The sequence below is a fragment of the Rhodamnia argentea genome, chromosome 4 (genome assembly GCF_020921035.1).
Source record: "Rhodamnia argentea isolate NSW1041297 chromosome 4, ASM2092103v1, whole genome shotgun sequence".
Lineage (NCBI taxonomy): Eukaryota > Viridiplantae > Streptophyta > Magnoliopsida > Myrtales > Myrtaceae > Rhodamnia > Rhodamnia argentea.
The window spans coordinates 17,207,868-17,234,796 of NC_063153.1; the positions used below are offsets into that span (position 1 = coordinate 17,207,868).

The 26,929-nt window shown below is 40.4% G+C and overlaps 4 protein-coding genes and 3 long non-coding RNA genes across 9 annotated transcripts in view; 3 read left to right on the top strand and 4 right to left on the bottom strand.

Annotated features, from left to right (window-relative positions):
- Positions 1-26,929, top strand: part of LOC115751000 (protein FAR-RED IMPAIRED RESPONSE 1) — a 146,105-nt gene that overhangs the window by 15,596 nt on the left and 103,580 nt on the right. The gene's annotated exons all lie outside the window — the stretch shown is intronic.
- LOC125314565 lies at positions 2,256-4,113 on the top strand. Its single transcript, XR_007198035.1, has 2 exons — positions 2,256-2,482; positions 4,040-4,113. It is a non-coding gene; the product is annotated as an uncharacterized LOC125314565 (long non-coding RNA).
- Positions 4,028-5,627, bottom strand: LOC115750954 (probable E3 ubiquitin-protein ligase RHY1A). Of its 2 annotated transcripts, none has more exons than XM_030688582.2 (3): positions 5,250-5,627; positions 5,016-5,131; positions 4,028-4,498 (listed from the first exon to the last, which is right to left on the bottom strand). In XM_030688582.2, exons 1-3 carry the CDS (start codon positions 5,421-5,423, stop codon positions 4,144-4,146), a joined length of 645 nt encoding a protein of 214 aa, XP_030544442.2. In that variant the 5' UTR covers positions 5,424-5,627; the 3' UTR covers positions 4,028-4,143. The 2 variants fall into 2 exon arrangements, with proteins under 2 accessions (XP_030544442.2, XP_030544441.2); XM_030688581.2 differs by having other exon boundaries at positions 5,016-5,134; positions 5,250-5,626.
- Positions 7,441-11,660, top strand: LOC115750955 (small nuclear ribonucleoprotein SmD3b-like). The gene is made up of 5 exons (XM_030688583.2): positions 7,441-7,701; positions 10,723-10,775; positions 10,871-10,937; positions 11,022-11,078; positions 11,239-11,660. The coding sequence occupies exons 1-5, from the start codon at positions 7,543-7,545 to the stop codon at positions 11,299-11,301; spliced, it is 399 nt and encodes a 132-aa protein (XP_030544443.1). The 5' UTR covers positions 7,441-7,542; the 3' UTR covers positions 11,302-11,660.
- Positions 9,911-26,694, bottom strand: LOC125314567. The gene is made up of 3 exons (XR_007198037.1): positions 26,684-26,694; positions 18,773-18,774; positions 9,911-10,206 (listed from the first exon to the last, which is right to left on the bottom strand). It is a non-coding gene; the product is annotated as an uncharacterized LOC125314567 (long non-coding RNA).
- Positions 14,254-16,197, bottom strand: LOC115750956 (peptidyl-prolyl cis-trans isomerase CYP28, chloroplastic). Its single transcript, XM_030688584.2, has 2 exons — positions 15,480-16,197; positions 14,254-14,644 (listed from the first exon to the last, which is right to left on the bottom strand). The coding sequence occupies exons 1-2, from the start codon at positions 16,147-16,149 to the stop codon at positions 14,436-14,438; spliced, it is 879 nt and encodes a 292-aa protein (XP_030544444.2). The 5' UTR covers positions 16,150-16,197; the 3' UTR covers positions 14,254-14,435.
- LOC125314566 lies at positions 20,733-21,938 on the bottom strand. Its single transcript, XR_007198036.1, has 2 exons — positions 21,322-21,938; positions 20,733-21,072 (listed from the first exon to the last, which is right to left on the bottom strand). It is a non-coding gene; the product is annotated as an uncharacterized LOC125314566 (long non-coding RNA).

The window sequence follows — 26,929 nt, forward strand, 5'->3', positions numbered from 1 at the left end:
GAAAAAAAAGGAGGAAGCAGTATATTTTCCTTTGGTGCCGGTGGAAGATTTTAGACTGTTCTCAGGTTTACAAGGCAATGCCCTTGCTGCTTTGGACATTGGGTCTGAACCACAGAGAGAAGAGAGAGAGAGAGAGAGATTACAGGTTACTAGAAGTGCAATCGCGGTTGGTTGATTCTTAAACAGGATAATAAAACGCAGTTGTACATGCAGATTATGGAGTTTTTCAGGATATCTCAAGATTTGACCTCGTTACAATGGATGTCAAGCCATGGAATGAACAAGCAGCAGTGCTTGAGTGTCGCAACTCCATCGTTTGGTGCTTCAGTTTGTGTCATCGTATCTCCGTCGTTTGGTGTTTTATCGAAATGCTTTAAATGCTAAGACAAATCATCTTTTGGTAAAAATGGGTGAGAAAGTCAAGTCCAGTCGTATCAATTTCGAGTTAACCATGTTCCGATCGTGTTAAATTTGGGTTTTCGGCCAGGAGATGCGACTGGGGCACTCGTGTTCGAGTTAGTGCCTAGGTGGACCATGACAGGTAAAGAGAGCTAAATGATGGCTCTTGTACCCTAGCTTTATTGAAAGTTAGTGATGTACAGCGACGTTACGTGTATAATTTAACAAGACGATAGGAAGGGTCCATTTCCTTGGTCCCCATCGAACCTTGGTGATGGAAAAAGTAGATGGCGATGAAGACGAGGAAACATAAAAGATAGTGCGATTTCACTGTCCGAAGTGATTATCGCTGGTTGGCGACATGAGAGGACTGGTGGAGAGGCTGTCGGTGGAACCTTACTATGATTTCAGACCAATCCTTCAAATATTGAGAGGTCGAGATTTTAAGGAGATTGGGTCAAGATGTTAGTGCTCAACCTGCTTTTTCTCCAATAATTGGGACTCGTGGAAAGAGGCCACCATCGGGGTAGTGATGTGGTTTTAGGAAAGGACAGCGACGTTCTAATTGTAATGCGTTGATCTTTGCTCTTGTTGTAGTTTTTCTTTTCTTGGGGCTTTTTCATGTTATTGGAAAGACCCATCTGAGGCAAAGATCTTACTTTTCTGATAGAAGCTGGTTCTAGGTGGTCCTGTCCACTAGATCTAGAAGATAGGTTAGGGTGGCTAAAATTGAATTAGCATTTAGGCTTCGTGTTTTTTAGGCAAAAAACAAACAATTTGGAAAAATATTTTCTTAAAAAAATCAAACGCAAAAATCGGAGCTTTAATGATTCATTCCAGGCGTGAGACACTGCTATACAACTCTATCCAAATATAGCTATTTAAAGATAACGTGAAATCTACGTTTTTCACTGTCACCCTTCTAAGTTGAGAGAAAATATTTTCTTCTCTGCTGTCATTGGAAAGACCCATTTAAGGCAAAGATCTTATCTTTTTGATGAAGCTGGTTCTAGGTGGTCCTGTCCTCTAGATCTAGAAGATAGTGTAGGGTGGCTAAAATTGAATTAGCATTTAGGCTTGGTATTTTTAGGCCAAAAATAAACAATTTGGAAAGATATTTTCCTAAAAAAATCAATTTATCGCTTACAAAAATAAATAAATAAAATTATTTTTATTTATCTACGAAAGTTTTTAAATATAAATTATTATCAATAATGAAAATATTTTTCAATTGACTAATTATTTTAAGCGATATAAATAATTATTTTGAGAAAAATGATTTTCAAATAGCTCATTTTTCACTAAACAAACGGGGGGTTAATGGCTTTGTAATGCAATAATGACCTCTAATGAGCTGATTGTGCGCAACCTTGAGGCTTCTTTTGAGTCATTTTGCATTTTTGAACAGGACAGAATATGATGTTATAAAGGAAAAGCAAATCACTCAGGCTCGTTACATCCAATTCTTTAATTTGGGCGGAGACTAGATACGAGGGTGCATTATAGGCACAACTATTTCCCATGTATAATCATAATCATCCCTTGGGTAAACAAATCAATTAGGGTAGACTGATCGACCGAAGATTGACATCTAAACGTAGTACTTCTACAAACTTTAGCCATATGTAATACTGTGGTTTCGCTTATATGATCAATCGCAATCCTACGCGAGTTACTTAGATTTTATCGAGCGAAAAAAACCATTCCTTTCCTTTCGAAAAAAAAAAAAATGTTCCTTTCAATTCAATACCGCACCCCCGTCGGTCGTCGGTCGATTCGATTGCGAAAAGCAGACTATCACTAAATACTGAAGGGGACGGGGACGGATGCGAACCACAAGTCCAAACACTAGGCAATAGATATTAAACGTTACCGAGCGTGATAGGCTACAATAGTGGTGTGATTGACAAACGCCCTGATTACTTAAGGAATAGGCAAAACCAAAACTAGTCAATTCAAACCTAAAGCTCAGCTTGTTCGAATAAGAACAATTACAGGAGCCTGCGGTTAATGGAGTGAGTGAAATTTGACCTGCTCCTAATTTTCCGAACAAAACTGGATGTTCAATTCTGGACTTAAGCAGGTCCTGAAAAAACTCATGGGTAAATAGGGAAATTAACTCATCGGGATCTCCTCATAAATTCTTTCTGTATTTTCTCTCTCCAGGAAGGAAAAAGATTTGGAGGAAACTTAAGGATCTCTAGCTAGGTGAAGGTAGACCCGAGGTCAACTTCGATTGGCGACTACTAGGTAAACAGATATAATAAATTGAGGGAAAACTTTGCCTTCTTGCTAGATTGACCTGACGGTGTCTTTCAACCGACTTATTGGACTTGGTGGGAGCGAGTGAAATTTAACCTGCTCAAGATATTTCGAACGCATTTGGACGTCGAACAAGAGCACAATCAGCAGAGTCCCCGAGAACGATTGCTCTTCGCGAGACGCAGTCAGCACGAGGCGTTAACGCCACCACAAGCTCACTCCATTCTTAAGACTTTTCTTTGATTTCTTACCGGAGAGGGCAACAAAAAAAAAAAGAAAGATGTGGAATCTCTTTCTGTGGGAACAAACGTCGTCCGAGGCGAAAGGTGGGTCAAGCAGCGGCGGCGGACATATGTGGCGATACATGGGAGGGTTTTTTTTTCTTCATCTCCTTTTTGGTTATCTCCTTTGAATCTATCCATTTATTGCAGCAGCGGACATGATACGCCATCCCGGGCATGTTCCTCATTTTTTTGCAAGAAAACTCGTTATCAAGATTACGTACTCGATAATTGCGCACTGATGAGATGGCGATTAGACATATATTGGTGTGTTACATTTGCAAACGATCGCTCTATCTGTGAAAAAATTTCGCATTTGCTGATCGTCGGAGGAAAAATACCTCAGTTTGTTCCTAGAAAGATTTCGAAATTTTTTATTAATTTCTTTTTTCTATGTTAAGGGCCGTCAATGGGCCGCCGGCCACCGGGCGTGAGTTGCGGCCCCTCACCCAATGGTGGTATAGCCTTTAACAATAAAAAAAAAATTCTACAATATTTTAACATCATCAATTTCTGATCAGAATTGGTCGGATGAATTACATTGGCAAATTGTTAAAAAGATATAGAACTAAATTGGTCAAATTAAAAAACTTGAGATTGAATTGGCTTAAATGCAATAAATTTAAAATTTCTTTGATAATTTTCTTTATGAAAATACAATGATTCCCTGCTATCTCAACAACTCACATGTGCATCTCAATATTTTCTGGGCAAGTAGTAAACTTTGAGTGCCGAGGCACGATACCACGTTCGCTAGACACTTTTTATTGTCCACATTAACAAATTTATTATTATCTCCATCTTTTGATGATTGTGATGTGATGAACTTAATCCAGCAATTGGTAGAAAGTAACCAACCCAATATCACCTTTCCCGCCAACCCACCACCGGCGCCTTTGCCGCCCTCCAATGCAGACAGACGTTATGGGGCGACGGTGAATAAATGGTGGCAGGGTGATGGTTGCGGTGATCATGGCAGAGAAAGTGGTGGTTATGCGGCGGAAAAAGATGAAAGGCGGCGGCCGGGGGCGGCGGGAGGCTGCTTTTATTACCCTTGTGGGGGTGACAAAACTGCTGCACACCAAAGTATCACACAGCAATTCTATTCTACTCTTGCGAAATATTCACAGCATCATCTCAGCTTTGTTCCACTCTGCAAACGAATCCATCACGAGTTCACCGATGATTACACGCAGCAATTCTATCCAGCAAAAGTAAGAACACACCCGTCATCGCTTTCACGACCCTCGCTCAAAGGGTGTCGCGAAGAGGAGACGGCCATTCTGCAGCAAGGGCAATGAGAGTGGCTATCAAGCCACGGGACCAAGCACCTGGAGTGGAACCGGTGAGCGCACGGCAGGTGAATCAGGGTCTCCCCTGCCCGGAACGTGTCCAAGCAGACGGCGCAATCCTCCTGGTCCGCGGCCTTCCAGCTCAGCTTGCCCCAGCTGAACCTCTTCGACCCGCCCTTCTTCGGCCCGTTCCCAGAGACCACCTCTCTCCTCAACTGAGAATCTCCCTCTCGTGCTCCGGTCCTTCTACCGTCCCCGTTTGTCCTGGCAAATTCCCATGTCCACATCAATGTTATTCCATGCCAGAATCAACAAGACAACCATAGGATTGGAAATCGAATGAGGATAATTGCAGGGGAACGTTTATGAGCTTCCCAAAATGGGCGTCTAGAAAAGCTGATTCAAGAAATGGCTAAGCCTTTCCTCTCCTGATGAGCTGTTCTCTCCTAGTTAGGTAACTCATATGAACAGACGAGGTGGATAAAGCGTGACAAAATAATCGACAGCGCGTTCTTAAAGTATAGTTCCCAAAACATATGATATGGCCAGCAATTTGAACATGCAACTTTGAAAATTACTAGAAGAACTCAATTCGGTCGAGGTGTATCTGTCCAAAACCTGAAGGTCCTTTTACTTTTTTCGTGTTCGCAAAAAAAAAAAAAAAAACGCATCAAGAAACTCACAGAAGAACCAAACCGACTGGGGCTTTTCAGTTCGCTGAATCTCAAAAGAAGCATTACTTGCGGGCACGCAGAGTATGGAGATGATCCTCATTTCTCACCTTCTGCACTCTGATTTTATCCCCTGTGTCCTGAGCTTCTCGTCGAGCCTCTCCTTGGCCTCTCTTGCCGCTCCTCCAAGCTTCTCATCTTCGCAGCCCCGGTTCATCATGCCCCTCTGCTGGAATTTTTCACACGCCAATTCAATCAGAAAAACAGCCCAGTGAATCAGAGTCGCTGCACAAAGAAACCACAAGGACGAGAGAGAGAGCGCGCTCTCAAAAGGGGGTCATTACGAAATAGGAGCTTGAGCAGCGATGATGAGGCTCATGGTTTCTCGAGTACAGAGGCAGAGAACACCGCCTGACCGAGCCATAAGCCGCGGTGGGGGGCGGATCTGACCAAGCCCCTCCGCTCTGGTGGAGTCTCCTCCTCCGGGCAACTTCAACTCCAGGAAGCATCCCAGCCATTTTGCACCCTGCTGCTTCCCTGATTCCCTTCTATCTGTCGGGTCTTTGCTGGCGAGAAATCAAAGAAAGAGTGCGGGCTCAAACGGGTTTCATTTGCTTTTAGGGGGATCTCTCAGATCGAAGAAGAACAGGGGAGGAACTCAACCCAAAAGGAAGATCTTTTAACAGGGGAAGAAAATAATGGGGCCAGGTGGCCGACTAGAGGATTCAATAATTTTGCTCTGCGATCGTTATAATGAACAAGAGAGCGAGAAGAGAGAGAAGATAAAGAAGGGGGAAGTTTCGCGGCAGGTGCCAAGAAACCACCAAGGCGGCTTCCAACAGTGGCGCCGGTTCCACCACCACTTGAAGCCGGGACGACCACGCAACCGGTGCAACCCCCCGCCGGCCACGTAACTTCACCTATTCCTCTCTCTCTCTCTCTCCCGCTACCGATACGCTTACAAAAGTAATTTATACGTCGATCCCATGTTCAACACGTTTAAAAGTCGTGACATGCCCTTCCAATTCGCGTGACATTTCGGACTTTGGAAATCGCTTATTTTCTTCCGACTCTTTACGACTGCACGCCCGTCACGGGCAATGTAGCCGTTATGTGAAACGTCTTCTCGTAATATCTAGTACGATAAAATTAACCGTGAAAATATGCGCCGGCAAGAATTAAAACCCGATTTTGATATTTTTTTTTCATCGTGAGTCCGTTGTAAATTATGTTGAATCAAACGAAGGAACAAATTGATGAATTCATAAATATACTGAACTCAAAATTGTGATTTATTGAGCCTCTATATTTTTTTCAAATGTGAATATTGCTTACCTTGATGAAGTAAACTTTCCTTATTTCACAAATACTCAAATCTTGTTTTCTAAATAGACCAGAATTTTACAAATTTATTTTCCCTTAATGTGCTCAATTTCTATGATCGTTCCACACACAAACCATATACTCTTTTGCTCATGAATTGAATTGTATAAGGTCATATTGGTGATTCTTATGTGTGTCGATGCTAATTGCCCTTTCAATATTATTATCGATAAAAAAACGTTAAATCATGAGAAGTTGTTAATTTCAGGAAAGTAAAAGTTAGTACGACGAGAACAAATTTAAGAAGTGCTATCAATCAATATTACCGGCGGTCACCTAACTCTTGCATTAACTTATTCTCTTCGACATGTCCATTTAGTTATAACTTTTAGTACATAACTTGAAATTGGACTCATCAATTGTAGAATTTGAGCTTCCCGACTTATTTCCTTTTAGTCGAGATTTATAACCTTGTCAAAACTCAAAAATAAAATAAAATAAAAGCCAATCATATCGTGCAAGCGCCATTGAATTACCTTTAAGAGCTTCAATAGAAGCTCTTAAACTTTTGCTCGGTGCTTAATGTAGTTCTGAATTTTGTTTCGGTTGAATTTAATCTCTGAATTGGCAAATGTACGATTGCCGATCGGTTCATCGACCCTTCTCTTAGTCTTCTACTTTTAAAAAGAATTTTCATTTTTTTTATACAAGAAATTCTATCCAACCTTTTGCCCCACTCTTAGAAAGGATGATTTTAAACGAATTGTATTTGAGCTATACTCCGACATGAGAGTAATGCTAGACATGTTAAGTAGTATTACTAAAACTCTCGTATTAAACGACGTATCCCATTTTTATTAGGTATTGAAGCAAGTGGTACAGACGTTAAAGCTTGTTTATTTCGTTCAGAAAATCATTTCATTTTGCCAATGCTCTTAAAATCAACCACTATTAATGAAAAATCTCTACGTAAATGTGATGGGAGCTAAAATAATTATTAGTATGATTTCACCGAACATATGTTTTGAAAAAATATTGCAAAAAGACATGAGAATGATGGGCTTATCTATGGTAATCACCGCAAAAGTTAATTGATAAGCCCGCCAAAGCCCGAGAGCAAACGAGAGGGCTTAGGTTTGGGCTCGGGGTCGGGATCCGACCCGTCCAATTTGGACCTCCAATTCAAATTGAAATTTACCCCATAGAAATTAGTCACTTTTCGCCAAGCTTAGGGTTTAGTCACGGGCTGCTGCTGCTTCTTCCTCTTCGTCGTCGTCTCACTCTGTTAGGGTTTAAGCGAGACAGAGCGAAGCCATGAGCAGGAGCTTGGGGATCCCGGTGAAGCTGCTCCACGAAGCCTCGGGCCACATCGTCACCGTCGAGCTTAAGAGCGGCGAGCTCTACCGGGGGAGCATGCTCGAGTGCGAGGACAACTGGAATTGCCAGCTCGAGAACATCACTTACACCGCTAAGGTACCTGCCTCCGCTTCGCTCCCCTCGATGATGTTTCTGGTAGTTTGGTTCTCACGTTAGTGAGTCGCTTTACGCGTTGCGAGACATTAGTAGATCAGTCCAGCTGCTTGTATTTTGGAAACCTAGATTTCGTTAGTTTGTCTGCTGTGGAAGCTAGTTACTCGTTGTCGCCCCTCGTTTCGCCAATTACGCTGTTGCGATTGTTTGAAAAAAATAGTACTAGCTTTGTGGATTGCATAAGAGGCTATGGTGTTAAGCAGAAAATAAAGCAAAAGACCTTGACCCGGCCAAATTAACCATTCTATGTGCGAATTTCGTATTCTTTCCAGAGCTATCTTCTTCTTTTTTCACACGGGATGATCTTATGTTTGTCGAATGAGGGTGATAATGGTTCTCATATTGGATGAAGGTATTTGTAAAACATTACTTAAAGCTGAGAAAATGCTCTGTTGATGAGCGATCCTTGTTATCCGACTCTCTGCACCTGTTATTGGTTACTAGAAATGTTCTTCCATTGGCTGAACTCTTGCAGCACTTAGCCCAGATAAGGTCAGTCGAGTTCCATTCCTGTTTCCGATGCATGCCCGGGTCTGAACTCTCATGATTGGGAGTCGAAAGTCATTTTTCTTTACCACTTTGTTCCTTTTGTAAGAATGGCACCAATGTTCTAAATTAAGACAAACAAACTTTTCGAGGAAAGAGCCTCATATCATGTTTTGCAGTTTGCTCATCTTTTCTCATGTTACATGCCTGTGTATCAACAATGCCATGAGTGGCAAAATCCTGGCTACTAAAAATTTCTGTAGGCAGTACTCTCAGATGTTTAGAAATGAGTGATTCAACCGCTTGGGGCTTGAATTTCATGTTGATTTTATAGTTTTGGGCTCAGCGGAGAAACACAATCTGGTTTACACTCCAGGAATTAGCTTACACTGGTTTACTTTTAATGAGTAATGATGTATTGTACACAGTGAAATATGACTAGACGCAAATCTAGTTTGGTTTACACTTGGGACGGCAATTCTTGATGTCATGAGAAAAAGTCGCTCGAACATGATGTGGATTGATTTTATAATTGATGTGAGTTTGATATGTTTTACCCATTTGCAATGAGAAATACATTGTAAATGCATGGAAATTTCTTTATATTGGCTATAACTTGCTGAAAAAGCTACTTTGAAAGTTCAGAAGATGTAGTGGTATTCAAAAATCCAACCGAACAAATCAAATTGAACAACCACAAAGTTATGGTAGAGTTGTGGTATTATCATATTTCACATTGGCAGTAATGCTCTTGATTTTGATTCATCTAGGTCAGTGCAGCTAGGCTTTGAACAGAACTTAGGTATAATAATACATGCACTGCTTTATATTTATCTTTTGTTATGCTTACTTATGAGCAGTAAAAGAGTATGTGGGTTGTATTTGGGAGAAATTGAAAGTAAAATAGGTTTGATTATAAAGGAATAATGTTTGAACACTCAATCTATTTAGGACTCATCAGATGAGGGATATCTGAATTTGGAATTGCAAAGTGTTCGAAATATTAAATATCGCGTCATTATCATCTTACGTACTTTTTTTTTTTTTTGGTCATCTTACTTATGAATCAGAAATATAAGGATTACAAATCAATCTTAATAACAGAGATGGGCTTTCATGGAATTCAATGGCAAAAGTTTAGGTTTGTAACTATTTTTAAATCTACTTTTTAATACTTATAGAGACAGAGACAGGTGATACTTTTGAGCCATAATAACTGTCTTGTTTAACGTAGAAATCACAAGTTTGACCAGAAAAGAGAACTTATAGAGACATAAATACTAGGAGGAATAGTTCTCTTTTCATGGTAGCCCACGTCTTCCATATGAAACTCCCAAGACCGGAAAATTCCGCTCCATGAATTAGCTTATGCAGCTGTATGTTCTGTAGTGGATGTTTAATTTGATTGTAATGTACTTTTTATGTGGGGTTGGTGAAAAATAGTTTGATTAGGTATTAGTTTCAGATAATTGTTGTGATTGGAGGTCCGATGGGTCATAGTTGGCCTTTTCAATCTTGACTCAATGGTTATTCCCAAAGTACTTTTAAGTGTCCATTTAGTTTCCGTGATTAGGATTTAGCGAGTAGTAGCATAAAATAAGCAAGGTGATAATGAGTATTGAAGGCTTTGGCCTTTCAAACCCATGCCAAAAGACGATACACCAAAGCCTTCGGTACTCATTATTACCTTGTTTATTTCGTACTAGTGCTCGCTAAATCCTAATCACTGAAGGACCAACTAGATCAACCACATAAAGTACTTTGGCAACATGAATAACCATGAAGTCAAGGTTAAAAAAGCCAACTATGACCCATCGAACTCCAGTCAAAACAATTATCTGAAAGTAATACCTAATCAAATTATTTTTCCCAACTCTGCATAGAAAGTACGTTACAATCAAATTACACATCCACTACAGAACAAACAGCTGAATAAGTTAATTCCTGGAGCTGAATTTTCCACTACAGAACAGAAAACGTAGGCTACCATGAAAAGGAACTATCCCTTCTAGTATCATGTCTTTGTAAGTCCTCTTTTCAGTCAAACTTGTGATTTCTACGTTAAATAAAACGGTTGTATTATGGCTCAAAAGTATTACCTATATCTGTCAATGTAAGTATTATAAAGTAGATTTAAAAATAGTTTTGACCTAAACTTTTGCTGTTAAATTCCATGAGAGCCCACATCAGTTATCAAGATGATTTGTAATCTTGCAATGCGGTATTACAGATATATTGCTGATTCATAAGTACCTAAGATGATAATGACATGATATTTAACATTTCCCAGCCCAGGCAGCTAGGGGGTTGTCTGGTATTTTAAGTTTCTTTAAAACTGTCCCTTTTATCTACTCTTGACTAAATTCTTGGTGTGGGGGATGGTGGTATATGTGTGTGTCCATCACTTGAGTATTCCTGCAAAATCAGACATATATTTTTCAGGATGTTTGTAAGCCTTTCTTCTTTGCTCTTCTACAGGATGGAAAAGTCTCACAGCTTGAGCATGTATTTATTCGAGGGAGCAAAGTCAGGTAATTGCTTTGTTCGTCCAATTCTAAGCTTTAGGTGCTACAAATATTTTTCATAGATGCTGACATCCTATATGTCAATGTCATGATTTTAATAGGTTCATGGTAATACCAGACATGCTGAAGAACGCTCCAATGTTCAAGCGCCTGGAGTCCAGGATCAAGGTACCACTTAGTTGTCAAGTAGTAAATTCAGTCAAATATAGATTTTTCCTTCTGCCTTTACATATTTCCTCTTAATTCTTGAAGGGTAAAAGCTCAGCATTGGGAGTTGGCAGGGGACGAGCTGTTGCGATGCGAGCTAGAGTAAGTGCTAGACTTCTTTGTACCACCAGTTCTTGTTTTGTTGTTCTTCTTCTTCTTTTGTTAGTGTATTGGGTTTTGTGTCCTCTCCTCTACTTGCAATCTCAGATATAATTATTGCATGGGCATATGAGTTGTCCTTAAGTCCTTAATCATATTACAGGCTCAAGCTGCTGGAAGAGGAGCAGCACCGGGTAGAGGCGTTGTTCCACCTGTTCGAAGGTAAACAACCATCCGCACTCCAGATGGTCTCCTGTTCTCGATGTAGAGATGGTGTATCTTGGTTTCAAGTGAAATTTGAGTCGACAGGAGTAAATGCTTGTGTTCGAAATACATTTGGGTTGGGATTTTATGTCAAGGTAAGAGAGATCTTGAGTTCATGAGCTCTCTCTCTTGTTACCAAGCTCATTGCCGGACATTTTCTGTTGCTGAATGTTAGGATGGTGGTTTGCTTGGGATATACCGGAGTGTAGTAGGACCAGATTTTTATCATTTTTCTTGGACGACTGTGGATTTACTTCTCTTAACCAAAATGAATGATCTGTTATCTGTGCGAGTAGAGGGTGATTCTCCAGTATTCCATGACTATGAACTTCAGCAATTTGTTTCCACTTCTCTGCATTCATCAGCCCGGATACAGCCCTCATGCTGCATAAATCACATTACTGTTATGTTCTGTAGGGTGAGGTTAGGACAATGTATGTATGTACATGGGTTATGATGAAAGTCATTCGGTTAGCAAAAGGATCAAAATGGAGCAATCTGTTTCCCAAATAGTTTAGATACAAGGAAAATGAAATGCTGTAAGGGCTGAAATGGTTGATTAATGTGACTTGGTGTATCTCTTGTATGATAAGTTGCTGATGGCATGAGAAATTAAGGTGCGGTTTAGTTAGTGGCCGACAAAGAGAGGCGTCTGCATTGAAGTGTAGATGAATGAGAGGGGAAAGGTGGTATAACTATTAATGGGTAGCAGATGAGATGGTGTAGATTGGTCCATATGTATGATTGTAAGCAAATTTAGGAAAAAGCAAGTAGTCATGCGTAATCAAATGCTTTGATAACGCAGTACCATCCTCCAACTTTTAGCAGGGCCTGATCGATCTCACTGGATCTTGATCTGCTGCCTTCCAGAGCTAGTCTACAGTGTCATTCTGTTTTATAGGAGTTGTGTTGGACTTCGTTCTCCATCTCTCTCTCTCTCTCTCTCTCTATGTTATGCATTTCTTGGGGGTAGTAATAACACTGAACGTAATGTTGGATAATTTTTAGGTTCACTGTCAGCCTGAAAAACTCATTACACGGTCACATTGGATGATTAGCGTAATTTGAATTTACACCCGTTTACTTATGGAAGAATACTGCTGCTACTTTGGTTCATTCGTGCATGCTTGTCACTCGATCTATGCGGCTTGTTACTTAGAAAATCTTAAACTTATTGTACACCGATTAATTTAGTCAAATTTTCAATTTGGCTAATGTAGAAAGAGTCCAAAGTGCTTGAATAATGTCGTTTCCTTTCATTATTTTGGCATTGTTTTTAAAGGATAATAATGTGTTTCGCAACGTTTTCACGGCGGGGCAAGGGCTAATTGTGCGGAGAGAAAGGCTAGTTAGCAAATTTTCAATTTTTTTATTTATAAATTAAGAGCTGCTGATCGCAATTTTAGGGAGAAAGAGTCTAAGAAAGCTCGGCAGTGGGCATCATGTTCTCTCATTTTGTGTTATAACCCTTCCACAAACTCTCTCTCTCTCTCACCCTGAGAACACTGTTGACGGGAATGGAACCTACAAATTCTCTCTCACTCAACCGAAAGCTCAGACACCCTCTCTGCCTCATCTGCTGCATCCTCCACCACCACTGCCACCGCTGCCGCTGCCGCTGCCGCCAGGAACGCTTCCCCTCCAACGGAACGTCAGCAATCACAAACTTAAAGCCACCATCCACCTCAGCATCATCAGCTTATGCCATGCTGCCGAAGCCATTGTGCAAGCTCGAAGTTCCTGAAATCAAGGACAAGAGCAAGCATTATCTCATGTCATGCATCGGGAGGCACAGCTGCTGGAGGAACTCGTTGGTCGATTTCAGGTACTACTCGGTGAGTTATGCATTGAACTTCAACAACGGGGCCGATGATCAGTTTGAGCTTCGCCTCAATGTTACCTCCGCCGAGGAGAGCAACCGTTGACGTAGTCGAATGTAATTGTGCATGGTGATCGTTGGCATCGCTTGGATGTCGCTCTTTCGTGATTCCAGGGCTTTCACCGAAGGTGGAGTTGCTCGTTGCCAAATAAAAAGAAACATGCTCGACTGAGGTAAATACGGAATAACAAAGAACGCAGTTCAAAGGTGAGAACAGTAGCTTTATAAGTTTGACTACTAATCAGCAGGCCTCATGGTTCAATGAAGTAATAACTGATCATGTTGTCTGGAAAATCTACGTACTTTCCATCGTCAATCTAACCGTACGACAACGGACCGAAGGGGCAAAAGCTGAAGTTATTCGTTGACAAGTTCAGTTGTGCTAATTTGACTACATTATGTCCAATCCAATCTGCAGCTTCATATCTAGGAATTAGGCTCTCAACATTGAACCATGTATTATCAAGTCAGAGTCGCTTAGTTCTTGCTGTTGTCGACTGCGTGGAGTAATTCTCATTCTTTGGTCTTAAGTACGAAATTTGTTTCCTTAGTCATGCTTGCTTTCACGTTTGGCTGGTCGAAACACGGTTGACCCGACGACAGATTATGCTGCAGTGGCTCTTAGCATATGATGATAAAATAAAGTGAAACTGAAGCTGCCTACTGACTAAAACTTACAAGTAGCAATCACTTCACTTGCTGCATCAGTTCTTTCTTCGGCTATTGAACAGGGATTGGAAGTTCTGATCGCCCATCAGGTTGCTTGCCGTGCAATATGCTACTAACGCATTTGCTTGATTTCTGTGCTTCTCAAACTCTGTAGCAGCATCGAGGCCTAGCGATACCGAGACTGGGACTAAAATCTATTTCGGAAACATCAAATATATGTAATTGCCGTGCATCTTCTTGTTTACTGAAGTAGGATATTCATTTTGTATGTTGCAGCGAGCATTACTTCGATAATCAACATCTTCCTAATGAATCCTATTTCACCGCAACATAACTGCCTTAACTCGCACAGCTGCGCCCGTGAGCTCTTTAACGTGATTTCTTTTGCATGTCACGAGCTAACACAAGCGACAAGATTTCCTTTTGTTTTTCTCACTGCCACCCTTCTCCAAGTACAAAATTTTGGGGAAAATGCTGAGTTTCGCATCGAGTCAGAACAGCATATGGGATGCACAACGAACATAACCTAAATCAATTTGCTGATGAAATCAAGGTAAACTAGGAGACAGGGTAGGCTTTGACACTTTGAGCTCTCCGCAATCGCTGATGTAAACAGTCTTGAGAGGCTTATTCCAAATCGCACGAGCATTTGGCGCTCTATCGTCGCCAAGAAACTTGGCCAGATCATTGAGTTGGCGGATCCTTTCAGAGGGTTTGTACGTAGGAATGGAAGCGATTGTTGTTACGACATCCAAGCCTGAAAATCCAAAGTAACCAAGATGTGAACCGCGTGAGAGAATGATAACATACAGAGGTACACACCAATTGTTCTGTCATATAACAGTAAGCATGTAAACTGCAAGGAAGGAGCCAAATGCTTTCAAAACAATCCTAGACAAATGTCTTAGAAAACGAAAGTTCGCATAAGAAATATTGCCTACAAGTAGAATGGCCATATCGCTTTAATTTTCAGAGTTCAGATATTTCAAGAAAGCACAAGTTATGTCTTGGGGAGCAGCAACTCTACTCTTGAACTGAATTCTATTTCAGAAACTTATGCCCCGTCGAATCGATTGTTCCTAATGAGTTTTGAGTGCTACTATGATTAGCCTTTACTAGTATACTAGAGGAAGACTACCCAAAAGTCATGAACTTCCAGTAATGAAAATTGAAAAACAGATGACAATTGTGGGCACTTTCCTTGGATGATCCAGAAAGCCAGTTCACCTTTAAACTCTTGGGTCTACACTGTGTCACAGTGTGTGAGTTATAAAGAAAATTTGCAATGCAAGGAAGGAAGGGAGGGACTTCCACTTGGTCAGACAAGACAGCATCAATGGCCACAACAAGAGCAATTTCACAAGAAGCTCAAGGCTTGATAAGCATAAAGATTGTGATCTATTCATGTTATGTCAGAACAAGAACGAAATTGGTAATGTTAATGTCCAATCTGGCAGCGAATTTGTTCTGATAAACGCAAATGCTCATCAGATGGGGTGAGACCCAACATTCATATATACAAAGCACGAACAACCAAGAGGAAAGCAATCAAATTCACATAACAATCATCAGATGGATTCAATTTCACTCACCTTCGAGCACCGTGCCGAACACAATGTTCTTGCTATCCAATTGGGGACACGGACCAGGCCCTGTGGTGATCAAGAACTCCACGTTCCTGTACTCCGGGTCCATCTTGATCTTCTCGTCGTCGTCGTTCTCCGACAAGCACAGCGAGACCACGCCGGCCCTCGAGTGGCGGAGGAGGAAGGCCCGCGAGTCCACCGCCTCGGTGTTGCGCGCCAGCTCCGACAGCGGCGGCCTCACCTCGCCCTTGTCCCGCCGGCCCTGCCGGCCGGCGAGGAAGTACTGGCCGGGGAAGATCTTGTTGACGAGGGTGTTGCGGTAGGAGGTGCCCGGGGCGGTGCACATGGACTTGAAGTTGGCAACGGTGAGGGGGACGAGGTGGCCGTAGAGGCCGAGGACGAGGCGGCCGAGGGGGACGGAGTCGGCGCAGAGGGAGGCGAGGTCGTCAGAGATGGTGCGGTCGGGTTTGAAGTAGTTGGGGCAGATGGAGAAGTCCATGAACACGCGGTCGGTGATGGTGGTGTCGGGCGGCGGGGGAAGGGAGGCTGCCGGGATCGCGAAGGAGGCGGCGGCAGTGGTGGTGGTGGTGGAGAGGAGGAAGGAGCGGCGGGTGAGGTGGAGAGGCGGGTGGGGGAGGGGGAGGGGGAGTGGAGGGGTGGAGAAGGATTTGCTCATGGAGGTGATGGGTTGATGGAGCTGGACATTGTTTTCATTTTGGTTGGAGGGAGGAGGAGGATAATAGATTTGGTTTGTCAGCTTGGATTTGCCTTGTGGGGAAGAACTAAGAAGGAAAGTGGGGCCCTCAAATATCTTATTGGGTGATCAGGGGTTACCCTTTTTACAGTTACAACTCACAAGTGAGTAAACAATTAATTTGACCAAAGCAAATGTCAAATAAACTACTCTTTCTAAGCAACATCATGGGATTAAAAAGGAGAGAAAGCTTGGTAAAAATACATTGAACAACATATAAATGAAAAGGAATGTGAATGAGTGGAGGGATGAAAGATGAGAAAATATTTTTTTCTCTTTTTAAAAAGACGAAATCATTTTCCTTACTCTTGAACGTTGTGTTTTTTTTTCAGGAGAGAAAAATATATTTCTTGACTCGTGTATATTCCGTGAACCGAATGTCAAAAAAATTTTAAAAAAAATTTTGAAAGTCGTTTTACACAAAACAAACGGAGCCTTAAATCTTAATTTAAAAGGAAATAGAGGAGGGGATTTGGTTTCTGAAGTCACTCCAGTCGAATAGAAATATCAACTTTTCAAAGGTCAATTGTTTTTTTCTCTAAACAACTACCATGTATTATATATTTTTGTGCAAAAATGCATGAAGAGTGAATATTTGAAAAGTGATTTGAATGGAGAATTGTCTAAAACAATCATAAATCTGTTGTACGACGGTCAATTTAATCATAAACATTTCAATTTGATCAATTTAGTTCTAAATTATTTGAGGATTTGCTACAACATGGGCGACTAACGCTGGCGTGGATGAATTTTGCAATTTTTTTTAAATTTTTTTAAATTTTTTTTTTATTTTCTTCTCTTTCCTTCTTTTTATATCCCTCTGCTGACCTGAGACATAGCTGGCATTCTCCTCCGGACACAAAGAGAAAAAGGGGAAAAAAAAAACTTCTAAGAATTGAAAAAATTGCAAAATTGTTAATGTCATCGTTCGTGCCACATAGGACAGCTAGCGTTCACGTTGGTGATATTAGGCCAAAATTGGCAAGAAGGATTACATTGGCAAATCGTCAAAAGCTTTAGCACTAAAATAATCAAATTGAAATGTTTAAGACTTTTATACAATTAGAGAATGTCGCTTTCCCATTTTCGTCCCATCGATTATTCGAAAGGAGGTTGGGGTTGCTTGAGGAAAGTGCTTTCACCGTCATTCAAACTCATAACTAGGCCCGTTAAACAGGTGGATCTGGTCAGTTTAAAATGATCCAACCTAATGACTTATTTATATGTGATGCAAATTTTGGTGGCTCGTATCCTCCCCTTGTGATCAATGTTCAATAATTTTCTTCTTAAATTGTTTCCTTCGAAGATATACGACTTCATGGATTGGATCGTCGGGGGGGTCAGGTTATAAAAGGAGGAGTGGAGGTGGTGGTGAAACTCCGGCTCAGGCCATCCATAAATCAAGAAACACGTTTCAGCTTTGGTTTTGGGTTAAAAATAAATGGTTTCGAGCCATCACAAATCATGAAACAGTTCCAGCTTTGAATTGGATCTTGATCGATCACATCCAAGTTCGAGACATTAATTTCAGGCGTATATCTTGTGATTAATGTGCCGTTTGTCTTTTGCTCACGAAAACATTTCCCACTCCCGGCACATTCCCTCTCTAATTTTTCGTCTCCTCCTTCACCTCTTCATAAATACTCTCTCTCTCTTCTCCGTCGTGCGCGGTAGCCACCACGGAAGCGGAAAGAGAGAAACAACTTCATTCAACTAACCCACGAAGAGCAAAATTTTACCCTTTTCTTGAAAGAGCAAGATCTTCACATGGCTAGCAATCAAGCGCCGGCGATGAAAAATTTTACTCTGAAGACGAGTGGAAGCTGCCGAGGAAGGAGGCGCAGTCACTGTCGAAGAGGAGGCGCGCGAGGCTGGTGAGCGAGCAGAGAGCAACGTTCTATGGCGACTGATCCATTGATTCTCATTCTCTGCTCCACCTCGTCTTCAAATTCGTTCTTGAGCGACTCTCCGAGGATTCAAACTTGGGTTGGTTCAATGAGTTGGGCTTTTCATTGAAAATGGATTTAAGTGAGTTGCAAATTCATTTACAATGCACCCATGAAAATCTATTTCTTTAGGCCTTTTAATCTTAGAGCTAGTCTGCGAAATTTGAATCGGCCCATTTACGACGCATTACAACAAATTAAGGCAAAAAAAAAAAAATAGATTTTAAACTTATTTTGACAGGTCTACTAGTAACTATGCTCTCCGAAACACAAATTGGGTAAAATAATTGCTTCTTGAGTTGATTGATGCCATTGAATCAAATGAAACAAGAGACATAATTTGATACACCCTTATTCGATGCAGCAATTTCTCTGGTGTCAACTATCCTAGGAGCCGTTTGACCCAAAAAAAAAAAAAAATACATCCTAGGAACCGTCGATTCTACTTTATTTTCAATTCTTCCTTTCGATAAATCCTTCTAAGAAAAATTATAGACCTATTGCACTTGTGTCAATTTAATTCTAAATATTTTCACATTTTATCATTTTGAATCCATCCTATCAATTTTGGCCGAAAGTTGCTAACGTGGATATTAGACGTCTTACGTAGCTCGGCCACCGCTAACGTGGAGAATTCTTAATAAAATTATAAATCTTAATTGTATTTTTCTAGGTTATTTTTCCTTTTTTTCCTTTCCTTTTCTTTTCCTTCTTTACTCTTTTTTTCTTGTACTGTGGCCGGCACGCATCCCTCGGTCCCACGTCGGCCAATGGGCGAGGGTTGTCGGGTCCTTGCTAGCCGTGGGTGAGTGTCACTGGGTCCCCGTAGACCACGGGCGAGTGTCGCGAGTGAGGCCAGCCTTGGTCATGTCACGTGGGATGACCAACGTCCGCAGCCACATGGGATGGCCATAATCCACAGCCATGTTTTCCAATCAAAATTGATTGAATGGACTCAATTGATAAAATATAAAAGGTTTAGAACATAATTGACACAATTAAAAAGTTTAAAATTAAATTGGTAAAAATACAATAAGTTTAGGATATTTTTTATAATTTTTTCAACCCTTATCCAATGCCATATGCCTACAAAAAGCAACTCAAAAAAAGAACTCACATACAACGGTTTGGGTCAAGGAGGACAATCTACATCACATATAACTAAAAGTTCGATACGATCATCACTGAGAACAAGCTAACGATTTGCATTGAAACGGTCGATAACCCATTTTGCCACCTCTACATGTTACTCTTACCTAACGAATCTATTGGGATTAATGTTCAGGAACTAACAATTCCAGTCACGATGAGGCGATTTTTACTTGATGTTATCCTTTCGATCGCTTGGGGCCTGTTTGGTAACGTTTCTGTTCCAAAAAAGTGATTCTGACTAGAATCATTTTTTTTATTATGTTCCCTAAATGAGTTTTAGATATTCAAAATGTGTTTGGTAATTGTATAAAATTTCTATTCCCGAAACAAAAACGTGTTTGGTAACTTCACAAAATTTATGTTCTGGGAAATAATTTATCTTCCCAATTTGACATTTAAATCAAATAATTATATAATCACATTTGATGACTTTCCTTAGATCCTACAATTGTGATCTTCTTGCACCATGACATCTTTTTTGCCAAAATAGGGATGCTTTAGATTTGTTCCTTGGAATGATAATAAGCTAAAGTTGTTGTTTTCCCATCCTTCTCTTAAGGCTATGTATATGCCAAGGATGAAAGAGGTGACTTTGATTATCTTTTATTACTCGGAATAAATAAAATTCATCTCTGCCACATAGGTGGCTCAGTTTTTTCCTCGGATACCATGTTGATGGTCATTGATGCAGCATGATATTCCGACAACAAATTAGGCAAGGCTTAGGAAAAATCGAAAGGCAAAATCACCAAAAACAGGATTGGTCAATTGAATGGACCCATTTCCTACTTTTTGATTTTTTTTTTTTTTGAATTTTCAAAACTTTTTGGAACAATTTGCTAGTGAGGGGCAAAATCATCATTTGGGAGAAATTGAAAGGAAAAATAATCAAAAATAGGATTGGCCAGTTGAAATGACCCATCTCCTAATTTTTGAGATTTTTTTTGGAATTTTTGGAATTTTTTCTGATTTTTTTCCAATTTTTTGTGAATTTTTCATTTTTTCGATTTTTTAAAATCATTTTCTGATTTTTTTTTATTAATTTTCGAAATGTTTATTAAAAAATATTATTCGGACTGGGTTCGGGTTGACCCAATACACACCTTGTGGGTGCCCAACAAAAGTGAAAGAAGACTATCGTTACATTTTTTATTCTCAAAAGTGTTTTTTTTTGGAGAAGCAACTTTTTTTGTTTTTTATTTTTGGTCCAAAAGTGTTTCGGGGAGCAGAATCAGAATTAGAATCAAAATCAAAATCAAAATCATTTGAGTTGTCAAACATGTTTCTGATTCTTTTTTTGTTCCAAAAAACAGAAACATTACCAAACAGGCCCTTGGTTGTTAATGATAACAGCTTATGTTACAATCGATTTGGAAGATAGCCAAACTTGCTAGAGAATAATTATGAGGCACTACCCAAAATTATCCGTCAATACTCTTTTCCGTTTCGCATCATGTTCTTTATCACGACTTTGCATCTCAAATCCTAATACTTACATCTTATTACGACACCCTCTCTTAAAAATGGTACAGAAGTACATTAACCCCTCAAATTACCCACAAACCATAAAGCCAAACTCTAACCTAAGTTTGTCTATCAACCTTCGTCGTGGGCAATCCCTGTCATTTGTTGCCACCGGTCACCACCACACGATCTCCGACTACCTTCATTTTGGACTTAGCGAGAATTGCTTTGCTTGGGCTCTTTCTCTCTGTTGATCAAAGGCTTCCGTTGGTGTCGGCCACCCCTCACGGCCTCCGGCTAATGTCGTCAGCGGCACACCTCCCTCCCTCTCTCTCTCTCTCTCTCTCTCGCTCAAAAGCTTATGCACACATGCTATGTAGAAAATAGGTCTTGAGTAACCTTTGAACAAGTGAAAATGAAATACCGATTAAAACTAATTAAGCATGCATAAGTACCAAAATATTTACATGGCTTGCCGCTGGAAATGATATGTTGTCTATACACGGCCTGTTTGTAGAACTTGAATGCATACTCTAACAAGTGCTAAAAATATAATCTCAATCACCACGACCAAGCGTATAGATATGCTTCACTTATTTGCAGAGGCCCCCTCCTGTTGGATCCTCTGTCCTTGCGAAAGAAGACATGCTATCGGCCGAGAGAAGAGAAGATCGAGCAGAGGCATGGGAAGACGAGAGGGACAGCAAGCAATCCGAGCACAACTCCTTCCTCGGGAAAGACACCTTGCGGTTGTTCGGGCAAGCGTCAGGGCAGCTGCTGGTGCTGCCGCCTTTGACCTTGTGTAGGGCGCAACCACAGTTCCGGTGGTATGGGCGGCGCTTGACCTCCACGTCATTCAGCGACAAGCTGCCGTGGATGACGCGCCGGAGCAACACCTTGGAAGCTGCCACAGTCGCCATCCTACCTCCCTCCCTCCCTCCCTCTCTCTCTCTCTCTCTCCCCACTCTAGGTGTGTCCAGGTAAGTGGGTGGGGGTATGCTTGTACTGGTGAATTTACAGTGTATAGTTGAGTAGGTGTTTGGTGTTAGGTGGGAAAATTGTGCAGGCTCTGTCGGATTAGTTATATAGAGATAGTAATGCAAGTCACAGGAACGTGAAGTGTAGGGTTCTCTCTCTACAGAGTTTTACCTTCTTGGTTGGATGAATCCGAGAAAAACGATGGGATTTTCGAGACGTGTTTGTGCAAAATATGATAACTAAAACGTGTTTCCTAACAGACAGAGAGAGAGTGAGACAAAAGTTCTTGGCTTTAACTTAGAGGTTTGGGATTAGGGTTTTGGTCATTTGGTCGTCTAGACAAGTCAGCCATGTCACATAGCTAAGAAATCCTTTTAGTGTTTTCTAGAGAGAGAGAGAGAGAGAGAGAGAATTCGTTAAGCTGAATCTTTCTTTCTAACTAATCTTTTCTTTTCTTTTCTTGTTCTAGTGGTGGTGGTGGTAGTGGTACATCGACGATGCTGTCCAAGGGTTACGTGCGGGCTCTCTTTTCTTCCTTTGAGCCTAACGTTTTGTCCGTCAGCCTGAATTTTGACAGCTGAAGTTTTGGATATATTGTGGGTTCCCCTTCTAAACTTCCGATTTGTCGGACGGTTCCTAATATTACCTGTTCTTTTTTCCTTTTTCCTTAACTGTGATCAAAGAAAATCATATATTTGAAGTCCTAAAGAATGATATTTGAATTTTCTGAAATCTCTTCCTTTTTTTGGTTTTGAAATTGTTACTTCCATCGAGCATGCTTAGTTAGATCAAACAAACAAAAAACCCACGAAAATGTCGAGCTTTGATCATCACATGTATGACCTATTCAAACCCGGTTGTATGGCACACACACAAAAAAAAAAAATCCGATTGACCCTTTTTATTTGGAAAAAAGGGTCACACTTGAAATATGCAAATGTTTACGCGATAATATCTTTAACTTACAAACAAATGAAAATATTATAAATTGCTCGCAAACCCTTTTTTAAATAGTAGAAAAACTAGTATGCTCGACACACAGTGATGAAAAAACAAATAGAAATTTGAAAGCTCTTGTTGATTTGTAATTTTGTCCTTTCATATATGTGCAAATATATATATGTTATTTGTTTATACAATTTCCCGAATTTATTAACAAATGTCATCATTGGGAATTTGTTACGGGTTTACTCATGCTAGATCATTGCTCAATGCAAGCATGACTTGGGATAGGTGACATGATTGTATGTTGTTTTTTGTTCGCTTGAGGTTTTTTAGAGAGTTCTGATTTAATGGTCTTGAAACAAGGCTCGTTAGGGATGATTTGTTGTCGGCATTTGTCCTCCTAACATGCGACAACCCACTATTGGTCAACAAGGGTGAGCAAGTCGGACCGACCGGACCAATGGTCCGATTCCTGCTTATTGAAGGCGACGATTTGGTTCTCTATTTCAGAGATACAGGACAAGATCGGACTGGTCAATTTTAATTTATTATTATTATTTTTTTGCATTTTTGAGGTCTCATATGGTTGAGATTTGAACCACATGCTTATTTTGCAGCTTCTATTGTCATGACTCCACCCAACAATGTCGAATGCTACGTGTTACTAGATTGTGCTCGAAAATTCTATCATCTCACTTTTTTTTTTTTTGGAAAAGAATTTTCTATTTTATATCCATTTCTTCGAAAATAATGGCCTTGATAATATTTGTTTGACTCCATTAAACCGCTTGGAAATTGGACCGGACCGGCGGTCCAATCTCCGCTTCCGGAAATTAGGAATCGGCACCACTTGTCTGGTTCTCGATTTTTCAGGGGAACTGGACCGAACTAGGAACCGCTTATTCCTATTGGCCAATGTTTCCGTGATATGCAGCTACCTATCTACCTGTTGATTCTTCACGCCAAGATTGCCACATGGGATAAGCCTATGAACCAATATTTTTTATCCTCTCCCTATAAAGATTTTACTCATTTAACATGACTTTTGGACTGCTAGACTTTAGCATCTCTATCGACCTCGACATCTCCGGTCTTTGGGAGGATTCCAATAACCAACAATCTAGGAAATTCTCCACAACAAGTGTTGGACTTGCGTGCAATAAGGCCGATACCTTCATCCGAGGAGATTGCCAAGAGAAAGCCCAAGTTCGAGCCTATCAACATATTCAGTTGGATCCATCTTCACTCAATCAATATTTTTTATCCTCTCCCTATAAACATTTTACTCATTTAACATGACTTTTGGACTGCTAGACTTCATCATCTCTATTGACCTTGGCATCTTCGGTTTGTAGGAGGATTTCAATAACCAACAATCTGGGAAATTCTTCACAACAAGTGTTGGGAGCGTGCAAAAGAAGGCCGATACCTTCATCCGAGGAGATCGCCAAGAGGGAGCTCGGGAAGATCGTCAAGAGAAAGCCTAAGTTTGAGTCCATCAATATATCGAGTTGGACTCACCTTCACTCAAAAGGTGCAGACAACACATCAACAAAAGGCCAATACTTTCATCCCGAGAGATCGCCAAGAGGAAGCCCGAGGAGATCTTCAAGAGAAAGCCCAAATCTGAGTCCATCAACATATACAGTTGGATCCACCTTCACTCAAAAGATGTAGACACCACATCAATTCTCGCATATGGAACTTTTCTATCACAACTCACACGTGCATCTTAACAATCTCTCTCCTCACGTGTGAGCTCTAGTTTTCACCCGAAACAAGCATTGATCATGAGGAACAAATTGAGATCTCATCAATCAACCATCGGCTCTGATACCATTTGTTGGAAGCGCACAATAGAAGCCCGATACCTTCATCCAAGGGAGATCACTAAAAGGGAGCTCAAGTCCGAGCCCGTCAACATATCTAGTTTGGCACACATTCACTTAAAATCTTAAGCCAATGAGTTATAAATAAACTAGAATATATTTACTACTCAACACCACATCAATTCTTTAATGTGGGACTATTCTAACACAACTTACACGTACATCCTAACAACAAGTGACTCGACACGCGTTGCTTGTCACTTGGCGTTGGGGTCTAGTTGGACTCCTTGCTCCTCCTCCTCTCAAGCCCTATCTACTTTATCCTACTTACAGTGTTACTGCTGTACCACGCTGACCGCTCCACAATACGTAGAAATCTCGAGGGTAACCTTCTCAACAACTCCCCATTCCATTGACTAAACTAACTTGCAATATCAAACATATGAATTCTTAAAAATCATTATAAACTTATTGGATAAAGAGTATCATAGTAAAACGTATATAATACCTTGCATTATATTGTTTTCACCAATAGATAAAGCACAATGACGTTATTATTTAAACAAAGGTCTGGCTTTTTCATGACAATCTATAACTTCAGCTTCCGGTGAAAAAAGTGACACCCCGAAATTGCATAAATTAAATACTTTTAGGATATTACTCATATATTATCTAACAAGAGTGGATATTGTGTAAGATTCCTCAGAATTTTGACTGTGATTATAATGATTAAATCAAAAAGAAAAATTCTTCATACTTCAAAGTCATAGAGGGTCAACCTAATCCAACTCGTGAATTAATTAAGTAATGCCAAAAACACTAATATTTTGTCAACCCAATCCTTCTACTAATTAAGTGATGCAATGCTCTGTAAGTAATTATTTAAATTTGTAGCTCATTTCAAGCATATTTCAAAATTTTGTCACGTTATAGTATTTAAGTAGGTTTAAGTAATTTAAGATAGGAAATAACAGAAATCATATACTTTTTCAGGAAATTACATATATTGTGAAATTTATATTATTTCAGATTCTCAACTATGATTTGAGCCAAAAAAGGAAAAAAAGAGAGGAAATATTCGAATACTAGTTTAAGGAGGAAAAGTACCAAAAAAAGGTCATAAGCCTATTGCATTGGTACTACTTCCATCATAAACTTTTCAATTAGACCAATTTAATCTTAAACATTTTCACATTGGTATCAATTCAACCCATCCTATCAATTTTGGCCCCAAATTGTTGACGTGGATGTTGACGTTGATATTTTTATAATATTGTTTCAGTATTTTTCCCTTTTTCTTCCCTTTTCTGTTTGTTGGTGGCCGGGAAGAGCGAACACGTGGTGAGGCCCCCCTCGCTAGATCTAGTGAGGCAAAGGTCCGGATAGCCTTACCTTGGCTTGGGAGAGGGTTGGCCTTGCATGTGTTCGCCCTCGCCTAGGCACGGTTGACCCTCACCGGCAAAAAAAAAAGGGGGGGGGGGAGGGAGAAGAAAGAAAAAAGGAAAATAAATTAAAATATTTAAAAATATCTATGTTGTGCCGTTCACCCAAGTAGGACAACCGGTATCCATGTTAGCAATTTTCAGCCTTTGGTGAGATGGACTGAATTGGAACCAATGTAAAAATATTTATATGTAAATTGGTCTAATTAAAAATTTCAAGAGTTAATTGGTATCAATGCAATATGTTTAGGATTTTTTCGTATTTTCCCCGATTTTACACCGAGTTAGACCCGACCCGATGTGGAAACAATGAAAATTGAGAAAATGACTCACCTCAACTCAGTTTTTCATGGTGGGGTTGTCAGGTTCGGATTATTTTTGCCGGTCGGCTCGTGGAGCTCGTGTGTGCAAAGACTTAATTTTCAGTTAAAGGGTTGGTTGTCTACTAAAGCCGCATTTGGTTCAACTTTCACAAAGTCCAAAACCCGTTGGAATCATTCAATAGTTCAAATTAACATACAGGAGGGATGGGAAATTAACCATTTCGACGTAGAAAAGGCAAGGGTAAAGAAAGTTGAAAGAGTTGTATGCATCAAAGAGAAAGAGGCCTTGAATGGATGTGTCATTACTCGAATACGAGGAAGCAACCTCGAATTGGAGATCGACTCTTTTCATGTGAGGATAGAGAGACAGAATAGACCCTGGAAGTTTATATGCACTGTGTCGCTCATTCATAAGACAAATCGATATCTTCAACTCTTCCCAAAACGATATGATCCCTATCCTTGTTGCCTATCAATTATCATTAGTGGGACCTAGGAAACCCACAAGACTACGATCTTTTGAAGCGTAACGTAAGTTTTTTATAACAAAATCTCTCCGTCCGAACTAGCTATTATCTTGATCATAGTAGGGTTTTGTTGAGTCCAAAGATGTTAGAATGCTT

What these genes read in the sequence shown, in the direction of transcription:
- LOC115750955 (XM_030688583.2), top strand. Translation starts at nt 7,543, where the DNA reads ATGAGCAGGAGCTTGGGGATCCCGGTGAAGCTGCTCCACGAAGCCTCG. An exon ending in ACATCACTTACACCGCTAAG is followed by an intron (nt 7,702 to 10,722) that starts GTACCTGCCTCC and finishes GCTCTTCTACAG; the next exon opens with GATGGAAAAGTCTCACAGCT. An exon ending in ATTCGAGGGAGCAAAGTCAG is followed by an intron (nt 10,776 to 10,870) that starts GTAATTGCTTTG and finishes TGATTTTAATAG; the next exon opens with GTTCATGGTAATACCAGACA.
- LOC115750954 (XM_030688581.2), bottom strand. Translation starts at nt 5,423, where the DNA reads ATGGCTGGGATGCTTCCTGGAGTTGAAGTTGCCCGGAGGAGGAGACTC. An exon ending in GCTGCTCAAGCTCCTATTTC is followed by an intron (nt 5,135 to 5,249) that starts GTAATGACCCCC and finishes GAAAAATTCCAG; the next exon opens with CAGAGGGGCATGATGAACCG. An exon ending in ATAAAATCAGAGTGCAGAAG is followed by an intron (nt 4,499 to 5,015) that starts GTGAGAAATGAG and finishes GGAATTTGCCAG; the next exon opens with GACAAACGGGGACGGTAGAA.
- LOC115750956 (XM_030688584.2), bottom strand. Translation starts at nt 16,149, where the DNA reads ATGAGCAAATCCTTCTCCACCCCTCCACTCCCCCTCCCCCTCCCCCAC. An exon ending in GTTCGGCACGGTGCTCGAAG is followed by an intron (nt 14,645 to 15,479) that starts GTGAGTGAAATT and finishes TTGGATTTTCAG; the next exon opens with GCTTGGATGTCGTAACAACA.